Raw genomic sequence first — 10893 nt, forward strand, 5'->3', positions numbered from 1 at the left:
CATCACACATTTAAAGGCGGTGTAGTAAACCAATCGTCGATCATGCGTTTAATCCGTTTAATCTTAAATTCCGTGGGAATAGGTACCCATCGGTTTACAATCTCACCTGTGAGAGCATTTTTTTTCCTGGGCTGCATTTTGACGGAAGTCAATCAAACATTCAGTTTCACTGAATTCATCGCTTCATATTTCCTGGATAAAGTTAGGTAATTAGGTTGATTAGGCGATATATACTTAATTTTCCCTGTGTAGCAGCCAGTTGTAGGAGCTCGGCAAATGTCAATGAATCGACATAGAGTTTTTACGTGAGTGTGCTGTTTTTATTACTTCTAAACAAGCATTTACCTTTTAGCCTTAAAAAACAGCAGGCTGGCCATGAACTTTGGGGGTAAATGATTTAATAAAACCAAAAAAGAAAAAAAAACATCCTCATTCCAACTGCTCACGCTCGTGTGCTTATTAGTGTTGCTTTAACCTCAATTTCTATAGGACTGTAAAGGGTTCTTGTAAGTCCGTGTGACTGTAAATGTTTTTGGAACTCATGTTGGTCTGGCAGACAGGAGGTCTGTGCTTACCCTCCTCTGCCAGCCCCGAGGAGAACCTGTACAGTGCTATAGCTGTGTTTCCTACTGCCCTGTAAACCCCATGTGAGTGAGTGACTGCCTCCTGTTGGTTGCCTTTATGTCCCACAGAAAACGCCACCCAGAACAGAGGCCGCTCTCCCCGACGGCAAAGCGGAGGACAAGGTGGTCGTCGCGTTCCCTCCAGTCGATTCACTCCTCCTTCTTCCACTCTTTAACCGCCAGCTCCCCCCCCCCTCCATTTCTTCCAGCCATCCCTCCACCCCCCTCTCTCCCTGTCCGCACCCCTCCACCAGCCACCACGCGCCGCCCGAGCCGCCATCTGTCCGCTTTGAGTTGTCATTTTTTTCCTGCCTATGTTTGTGTTCTCTTTCAGTTGCCGTTGTCCTTTTTTTGGGTTGTTTGTCATCTTTTACGTTTGTTTCTCTCCATCCGTTTTTTTTTTTTTTTGTTTTGTTCTCTGGTGTAGAGTGCCGATGTCAAACAGAAACCAGAGCCGGGCGAGCTGGCAGAGGTTGAGATAGAAGAGACTGTAGTCATCGAGGAGATCAGGAAAGCCCCCAAGGCCAAGCCTGCGACTCCTGAGATCGCGGCGGTCCCCGAGGTCGCCGTCATCAGCGCGGCCGCCGAGAAGGAGAAGAAGGAGGAGAAGAGGAGGAGCCGGGAGGCCAGCACCTCCTCGGAGAGCCACAGCGAGAGCGAGGAGGAGGCGGAGTACCACCCCCAGGTGGCCAGCGTCTCCGTGGAGCAGATCAAGGAAGAGCCGGAGGAGGAGGAGAAGGAGGAGGAGGAAGAGCTGAGCAAGGAGACCCCGCCCCCGGCGGTTTCACCCGCGGCTGAAGCTCCGCCTGACGTGACCGTCGTGGGTAAAGGGGCGGCGGTGGTCGTGAAGGAGGAGGTGGAGGAGGAAGAGTCGGCTGAGAACACGGCGGTTCCTGCGGACGAAGGTCAGAACGGGCACCCCGAGGCACCGCCGGAGGAGGAAGAGGAGGAGCCCAGAGTAAACGGGGACGCGTCTCACGAGGCCGAGCGCATCCCGCAGGTTATTTGCTGCTCTGAGGTAAATGCAGCTCACAGAACCGCATAGGGCACGTTCGGCCTGCGCTGCCTATGCATTTCTGCCACCGTCTACCTACATACCTACCTACCACCTGCTGCTTCTCCGCCACTGTTTGACCATTCGCCCTGACGCTCCACACGCGAGCGCCAGCGAATGGCGGCCGAAGTCATACTTTTTTGCACGGCAATTGCCTGATTTTTTTTTTTCTTTTTCCTTTTCTTTTTTCCTTTTTTTCTTTTTTTCTTTTTTTTTTTTTTTTTTTTAAGGAAGTGAAAGGGTAAACGAGAAGTACCTCCTTCCCTTTCTGTAGTGCCACGTGGAAAAGCTCTGCCCTCCACTCTCCTGGTTTCTGGCTGCCTCTCCTTAGCTGAAGCAGCGTCTCAGTAACCCTGAGCCACGTCGTCAGCGAATCTCTGCGCTGTGTTCTAACGTGTGTCTGTTTTGAGCGCCATATGCCGCCGCCTTTTCCTTTTCCCATGAGCCCCCACGAGCGTGTCGGCAGAGGCGGTGCTAAGAGATGCATGAGTGACCCGTTTACCCGCTTTCAGACGTTTGGTGTGCGTGTTTGTGCGTGGATAACCGCCTGTTTGCCCGCTAGCTGTTTGGTGGTGTGCGTTATCACCTGTTCACCTGCTAGCCGTTTGGTGGTGTGCATAATCGCCTGTGTACTTGCTAGCCATGTGGTGACGTGTTTGTGTGTGCCGTGCAGTGTGTGAACTTGCTGTTAGTCTTCCACATCACTCTCATTAGCCGGTGGGTTTGAACTGCATCAAGGTTCTTAGAACTTGTCTTTAAGGGTTCTGATTAACTTCCAGAGTTGCATGCATTGACTTTTTTTTTAAGATTGAATGTAAAGGATATTCTGTTTGTTTGCTCCATCCAAAGAGAAAATGATTTTAATCTCTACCATTCTAGCCTTTATTTTGACAGCGTGCATGCTGTAGTTGCATGATTCATACCAAAGATTTCTAGTTTATAGTTTTGTGTTCTTTCTTATAACATTGCATGAGTCGTTCCCTGGCTATAGAGACAGATCTGTGTTTGTCTTATTTGCGATGTTCAGTCCTCTGAGTGTGTATTTGTTTGTGTTTGTGTGTGTTTCTATCGGTGTGTGTGTGTGTGTGTGTGTGTGTTTGTGTGTGGGACTCACCGTCTCTATCTCTGTCCTTCAGCCCCCCGTGGTAAAGACAGAAATGGTGACCATCTCAGACACTTTCGCCGCTCAGAAAACAGAGATCTCTACAAAGGAGGTTCCCATTGTTCACACAGAGACAAAAACCATCACATATGAGGCTGCTCAGGTAAGGGGTGTTTATCTCTAGAGGCACACTTTCAGGAAGAGAATTTGTATCTGACTGTGGTAGCTGGTATAGTAGATACACATATATAAATGTATGTATATATACTGTACATAGTAGCAGGTACAGTAGAAGTATCTGTAGGAGATGGTACCGTAAGAATGTATAGCAGCTGATACAGTAGAAGTATGTCTGTAGGAGATGGTACAGTAAGAATGTATAGCAGCTGATACAGTAGAAGTATGTCTGTAGGAGATGGTACAGTAAGAATGTATAGCAGCTGATACAGTAGAAGTATGTCTGTAGGAGATGGTACAGTAAGAATGTGTAGCAGCTGATACAGTTGGAGTGTTCCTCTGTAGCAGCTGGTATAATAGGAGTATATCTCTCTAGGAGATGGGACACTAGGAGTATATCTCAGTCTAAGCTGTAGCGGCTTTGTAACTGCAGTTTTTCTGCATTTGTGCAGCTGGATGGCAGCGGGGACGGTGAGCCTGGCGTTCTAATGACAGCCCAGACCATCACCTCCGAGTCACTGTGTACCACCACCACCACACACATCACCAAGGTAACTGCATCACCACCCCACATATCACCAAGGTAACAACCCCACCACCACCATCATGGAGGGACCGGTATTACGACGCTCGGCGTTATGAAACTCGGGTTGTATCGCACGCACCCCAGCGTTATGAAGCCTTTGGCAGAGACCGGTCCGTGTCTAGGCAAGCACGCTGAACAGCGAAGGCTGCCAGCACCACCATTAGTGTGAATCAGCAGGCTTTTGCAGAAAGGCATAGAAGTATCACACAACTGTGGTGCTGGCTGCAAATCTGTTAGCCAACGAGTAACAGGCTGCGGATAAACCCTGTGTAAATCTGCCACGGCCTGGACTCTGATCTTAGGCTGTTCTTTCCACAGATCCCAGCGTCCATGGCTCCTGGCATTAGACATTAGCATTCTGCGGAGGTGGCAGTTCTAGCAGAAAAGGGGCTCTCGGCTTCTCTATTATTTAAAATACGAGAAACTGAATTTTCAGGAGCCTACGCTGACTTTTCCAGCTATCTAGGCGAGAGGTTATTTTCCTGAAAACGCAGGGCAGGGGGTGTTTTAGAAGCGGCGTATTCGGGTTGCATGTCTGTTCTGTCTGTGTGCGCTCTCCACAGCAATCCGAAGTGATTGCTCATCACTGCCGCTTTATCCACAGACGTTAAAAGGTGGGCTTTCAGAGACCCGGATTGAGAAGCGCATCGTCATCACGGGAGATTCTGATATCGACCACGATCAGGTGAGCAGAATCGCTCAGAACACAGAAAGGATATGCGCCGTCTGTCTCTTAAACCTATATGATTTATACGAGGAAACAATGACCCTGGCTTACAAGCTAATGGATGGGTTCAAAGGACCTACAGTATAACAAAGTACTAGTGATTGAAAGGTTTCCCAAGGACCACTCCAGGGGAATGTATTGTGAGGACAGAATAAAGAAGTAGGTCTAGGCTCTCATTTGTATCCCAGAGAAGTTAATTTACAGTCATGTTCAAACTGACTTGGCAGTGAACACTCCTGGAAGTGAAAGTTAGCATAATTTATTTAAACGGCTCTCAGGAGTTATTATTACTATTTTATACATGAATAAATAAATATTGTACAGAGTAACCTGTTTAAAACCTCCATTGTAATAGAGCCAGCTTTGGGATATTAAGCAGATTGGGGTAGTACCAGCTGCTCTCTGATGGCTCCACATGAGACTTTAAATTGAAATAACAGTGCTGTACTACTCAGTCAGTGGTGGTTTTGTTTTCTAGTCTGTTGCATAATAGACTAGAGATTTAAAAAACGCATTCTGTTTCTAATTACGATACCATTGCTGATGTTGTGCAGACATCTGGCTTGTTAGCTGCATTGTAAACTGTCTCAACTAGATTTTGGCTTTTACATATAGCGCATGCTGAGCCAAACTCACCCCAGTTTTCTTTAACGTGTGAAAAGCACAAGTAATGACATTTACCTCACGGTATTACATTACATTACACTTTTACTCAGTAGATACTCTTACCCAGATCGACTTCCACAGGTTTCAGTTAATAATGCTACCTATGTATATACGGTTATATATACATGGTTTTTTGCTTGTGTTGTACTCTACTCTCTTGTAAGCCACTTTAGATAAAAGCTTCTTCCAAATAAATGTAAATGTAAATGTACAGCTGGATATTCAGTGATTCCATTTGGGTAAACATTGCCCAAGGGTGCAACAGCAGTGGCCCACCTGGGAATCAAACTGGCAACCTTTGGTTTATAAGCTGTGTTCCTTACTACTGCTCCGCACTGCCCACAGAGATGTCCATCTCTTGCTTCAGTGGAAAAAAATAAGGGAAGGCATTGTGGCCACCCACCTCGTGCCTTGAACTGGAGCTTTAAAAATATGAACCTGCCCACACAGGGTTTGGTTCGCCAGAGGTGACAAAGCTCATGCCATAACTAAAGGCTGCATTGAACATGGGAGATTTTACAGGTTATGTCAGGTGTTTTTACATAAAAGTCATATAAAGGGAACTGTGATCTCGTGGTGTGGATGTTAACGTTTATCATGACGTAAAATAACTGAAACATAGATACAGTTATTTAGAGATGCATAAGTATGTAGAGTGTACTGAGGCGTCTTCCAGCAGCTTTGGCATATGCATCGAGAATAGTAGCACTGACCATGCTGCCTCTACTCCTGATCTGCATGTCATTAATTCTACTCAAAAAAGGGATAGTTACAGTTAAAATGGAATACCTTGCCATGTCTGACCTTAAACAGGTGGAGCGCAGTTGATTGGCAGATGTAAATATCACTCCTCTGTTTCAGCATAATTGGCCATTTGAAATAATAACTCATGAAAATGCGTATGAATAAACAATGATGACCCTGCTGTGCACTTTCCAGATAATGGCTAGCATTTCTGCTGTGGAGAGGCATCAGTCACCACTTCTCCACAGAGCGCTGTAAGCTGGCGCTGCTGCTGCTCCTGCTGCTACTAGTGTTGGCTAAATTACTGTAAACACTAGGCAGTTTGATGCATACAACCCAGTATTTTGGATCACCTCTAATGTTAATGAAAGACTAGGTCTCAGTATGACAGTGATGTGGTGCTTTTTCCACATGGAGTTGGCCCTTCATTTAGAATGACCTGCCACCGCTTTTAAGTTATAGAAGTATGGGGGGGATCAGACTGAATTATTCAGCAACAGGACTGTTTCCTGGCCTCTGCAACAACGTGCTCATCGGAAACCTGGCAACGAACGCACGCTTCCTCTCCGAGGCCTGGGATTTTGCTATGCATGGTCTCACTGTTGGTTTATTGGCAGCGGAGAGGAGAGCGGAGTGCACACAAAGAAAGGAAGATTGGCTTATTAAAAAGAAATGCGCCGTCCCCTGGCACTGGAGCAACGAGCATGTAAACAAGCCTGTCCAGACCATGACATCACAGCTTGAGCCGCCCACCTCCCTGCTCCGAGAGCAGAGTGTCAGTCACCCTGAAAACCACCAGGCCTTTTAAGCTCGTTCTGGTGGGAGCAGAGTTTACTCTGAAGGCAGAGTGATTGCTTCCTTTTGCCGTCTTCGGCAAGTACTGTCAGCCTGCAGAGAGAGGCGCAGAACGAGAGGTGTGAATGCATTTATGTATCGTAGAGACTGTACATTTCAAACCCTGCAAAGAAGTGATGGGGCCAGCATGCAAGCCCGGCCTTTGCAGAATCCCATCCTCTTTGCTTTCATTCCTGTCCGATTCATTTTGTGTTTGTGTGCATGAGTTTTAATGGGTTTGATCTGTTTGTGTTAATGCCACGGCTTCCTTTTGGTTTGGGGCGCATGTTTGTGGGCAGGCTTTGGCCCAGGCTATAAAGGAAGCCAAAGAGCAGCACCCGGACATGTCCGTCACAAGGGTGGTGGTCCACAAAGAGACAGAGCTGGCCGAAGAGGGCGAGGACTGAAGGACTGAGCCACAGGTGAGGGTGTTTGGCTGGCCTTCTCTTCTCTTTTACCCACACAACAGTGTGTGTTTTTGTATTCCGCTGTATGTGTGTTTCTATACAGATATATATACATATATATATATATTTAGTATATACATATATATGTGGGTGTATGTGTGTAGATATATATATATATATATATATATATATATATACATATATATATATATATATATAAAATGAGAGAGCAAGCGATATGTTTGATCTGTCGGTCTGTGTGTGTATATTTGTCACTTGCATTAGCACTGATTAATAGCTCTTTACTGGCAGACTGACACAGGAACTTTTAATTTCACTAAAAGGGACTTATTTGTAATGTAAATGGATTCATGTCTGAGAGAAAAAAAAAAGAAATATTCTCCAGAGTGGTTTAAGATTTTAAAGCATGCCAGTGGCTGATTTATCTGAAATCTTCAATGTAGTCACCTGTCCAGTTCCACACATTTAAGGTTTCTGCAGTTAAAATGATTACTTTTCATGTGTTTTAATAAGGTAGATTCACACACTGTAATCAAAAACGTGCAAAATGTCTTCAAAAATGTGTACTGAAATTGTATTTTTATTAGAGCCGATAGTAAAGAAAAGTGGAGAATGAGTTTGTGTTCAACAGAATAAGTAAATAAATCTCAAGTGGAAACATTCTCAGTTGTGGTAAGCAAAAGCAGGCAGCCATTAACACTCCAGTCTCTGTCTTGTGCTCTGAAGTACAGCTCTTTCTGCTGACACCTGTGACCCTTCAAACTTTTGTTTCAAGTGCTAAGTGTGATGTAAGAGGGACAGGTTGTGCTTGCTCTGGGAATGAAGGGCTGATGTTACTTGTAATGGTGGGCAGACTAGAGACTGTTACACCCGGTTTTGACCAGGTCAAGAGGCATCACTTGGAAAAATAATGAAATGGACTTGCTCTGTTAGGTGTGTCCTTAGCTTAATTTTCATGAGTGGTGTTTTTTTTCCTCTTGCAGGTTTCGTATAACTTAGTAGGACTTCCCTTTCAGGCATTCCTACACTGGTTAAATGGCAGGTCATATTTATAATTTAGTTTTTTGGCTTCATTTTTAATTTGGCAATAAGAGAGAAACAAATTATAAGTGTTATTTATTCAAGCTGATTTTTTTATTACAGCAAAGTGACTCTGAGGGTAATAATGCTGCTTTAGACGTTACCACTGTACAGTCTTCTCCAGAGCAAGCTAATTGACTTGGAATTCCCCATTTATTTTTTGTCCTTACTTTTTTACTAAATTACCTCTTTTTTCCCAAAGAAATATCATTGGCTCTTCAGAAATGGGTAAACCCCTCCCCAAAGAAAAAGACTTTCACATGATTCTCATCCTTCATACATTCACATACAACAGTCTTGGAATGTCTCTGCTTCTCATTTATTTCCCTTGATGTGACTGGACACAGCCAATGTGGATGTATGGGCGGCAGTGTAGCATAGCCTTGGGCAAGGTACTTAACCCACTGGTGCCTCAGTAAATATCCAGCTGTATAAATGGATAACATTGTAAAACAACTGTAACCTATGTAAGTCGCTTTGGATAAAAGCGTCTGCTAAATGAATAAATGTAAATGTATGCTATTTACCATCTTGCTCCTGCAATTTCTGTGAATTTCTTCTTGTTCACACCAGTGATGATGCCTGTGTTTGCTGCTGTTAATACAAAGTAATGAGTCCTTACAGTCATACCCATTATGCATTGTGTTTACAACTGAACCGTTAAGAGGAAACCTTGCCGTGCAGAATGAGAGCTGATGGTTTGTGTGGAGTTCTCTGAAAGCTGTGGGCATAGCGACGCAGTGGCCATGTGGTTTGACACGTTCTGGAGAAAAAAAAGAGCAGAAATCCTGGGCCTGAAAATAGCAGCAAACTTACCTTCAGAACTGCGTGTACTCTCCTCAACGAAACCTACAGCTCTCATTGGGGCATTTTGCGGGTCTGTGCTGTGAAAATGATGATGCAGTTACCTGATCAAAGGTGTGAGACGGCCCTCGCTCGTTAAGACACTTGTTAAGGTGCCATGGAACCTGAGCCCCCAAGCCACCAGCGTCCCGTGCTTTGTGGTGGCAGATTTCTGCTTGTGTCTGCAGTGTCATTGCCGTGAAACATCGGACAGCCAAGGCCGGATGAGACACGCATAACAAGCTACATAAACATAATAAATGATCATTTTGAGACATACAGAAGATCTGGTCCGAATCTTTACCATATGCTGATTGGTATGCATTATTCCAGGTAGTCACGTGGGGAATGGATGGTTTTTTATGTTGCCTTATGTGGCAGGGATGAAGGCTATGGATGTGCATTATGGTGTACTAAACAGTGTTTAAATCTCTCTCATTACAGAACTGAGGACCCCAGGAAGTGTATACTGTGTTCTGTGAGAAAATTCCAGGCATCACCTCCGCTTCTTCCAGAGGACTTAAGAAGATCGTTACAGTGCTTTGCACATTTTTTTTTTTTTAATCAGAAGAAAACCACTTAGCATACATCCTTGGCTTGTTTTATTTTTTTAGTGCTTTTTGCAAAGTTTGTCTACCATTATTAAACCAGATAGGATTATAATTAAGTGTTCATTTTTATTGTAAAGTAGCATTCACATTCCTAGTGTGTACAGAAGGGTTGTGTGTTTTTTTGAGATACGACAAAAAAAAAACCTATATTTAAGATCCTTCTTCCTGAGTTCATGTGGTTGGACACATACAGTGGCAGACAGGGCAGTTGTAGCTTTGGAACTGGTCTGTATGCAATACCACATTGTCTTTGCATAAATGTTTATCAACAAAAAAAAAGGAAGATCATCATATTCATTTCATTGGGTGCGTTTCCAAGGGACCAGCAAAGACGGAGCACTGTGTCATTTCAGTTGCACTACAGTGCCAACACAAGTTTCTATGCATCTATGCAGTCAAAGAAAACATTCCACCACTGGGAGGTGCTTCTTCATCTACCTCCCTCTGAAAAAAAAAAAAACAAAAATCTACAAAAACAATTAAAAAAAAAAAAATCTTTTGAAACTCTAGGCAGCTTGAAAAACTTTTGCTTTTCGTAACTTTCTGGCATCATTAATCAGATTTATATTTGTAGAGTTTTTTGGCTACCTTTTAAACTTTTTTTGTCTTAATCTGTAAACTGGTTTAGATGTTAATGAGGCGGGTTTGTTTGCCCTTTAAATATTTTTAATATATTTCTTTCAGAACTTTTTTGACGACTAAAAAGAAACTCAAAGGAAACGATGGCGACCCTTTTTAATCACACACCCCCCCCCCCCCACCCACTCCCACCCCCTGTAGGTAATGGAGGCAGCTTCCCTTCGCTTAGCGCGCTCAGACCAATCTGACCAACGTTGCCCAAGCCCCGGGAGGCCCGTCAGCGTGCTCTTGGACCCTGTGTATAGCAGATAATTGTAGGTTTTTAGCAGCTTGAAAAGATGTGTTGTGTTTTACCCCCTCTACACCTCTCAATGTAACACAGTTGAAATAAAAGTTTGTTTATTCTCTAATCCCCGGAAGTGTTTCTGGACTCCTTTGCTCGTTTTGCGGGAATCCCACGGGCGGCTTGCGTGTAATGTTTTGGTGTCGTTGCATACCCAAAGGTTTCAGTGTGCTTCTGTCCCCTATTCCTGCGAAGCTCAGAACTGCAGTTTCAGGAGGAAACGATATAACGGATATTAATTTCATGCCTCCAGAGTATTAGCTTACGGTAATGGTTTTGTGCTAATGAAGTGACAACCTACTCTGCCAGGCTGTGCTTGGAGCTGTGTGGTTTTTTTTCTTGTGTAAAATTTGCAGCAGCATTGCTATGACAACAGGAGGTTGCTGACAGTGGTGTGGCTGCGCTTAGCTCTGTGTGCGTCACCTGTCTGAGGGGGCAGCAGGGAGATGCTGACACGCTGTCCTTTTCAAGCCACCTGGAAACTTTGTTCCTTCAA

General features: G+C 44.4%; 1 protein-coding gene across 11 annotated transcripts in view; it reads left to right on the plus strand.

The window, feature by feature from the left end:
- epb41l2 (erythrocyte membrane protein band 4.1 like 2) overlaps window positions 1-10464 on the plus strand; it is a 68319-nt gene extending 57855 nt beyond the window's left edge. For 7 of the 11 annotated variants that reach the window (XM_036549899.1, XM_036549902.1, XM_036549903.1 and 4 more), the window contains 7 exons: window positions 693-746; window positions 1051-1641; window positions 2814-2942; window positions 3409-3507; window positions 4147-4227; window positions 6813-6935; window positions 9309-10464. In XM_036549899.1, the coding sequence (XP_036405792.1) occupies window positions 693-746; window positions 1051-1641; window positions 2814-2942; window positions 3409-3507; window positions 4147-4227; window positions 6813-6920 (1062 nt within the window). In that variant the 3' untranslated portion in view covers window positions 6921-6935; window positions 9309-10464. The remainder of the gene's footprint in view (window positions 1-692; window positions 747-1050; window positions 1642-2813; window positions 2943-3408; window positions 3508-4146; window positions 4228-6812; window positions 6936-9308) is intronic. The other 4 variants (XM_036549909.1, XM_036549910.1, XM_036549904.1 and 1 more) reach the window with 2 other exon arrangements.
- Window positions 10465-10893: the final 429 nt, after the last annotated feature.

The sequence above is a fragment of the Megalops cyprinoides genome, chromosome 17 (assembly GCF_013368585.1).
Source record: "Megalops cyprinoides isolate fMegCyp1 chromosome 17, fMegCyp1.pri, whole genome shotgun sequence".
Classification (NCBI taxonomy): Eukaryota; Metazoa; Chordata; class Actinopteri; order Elopiformes; family Megalopidae; genus Megalops; species Megalops cyprinoides.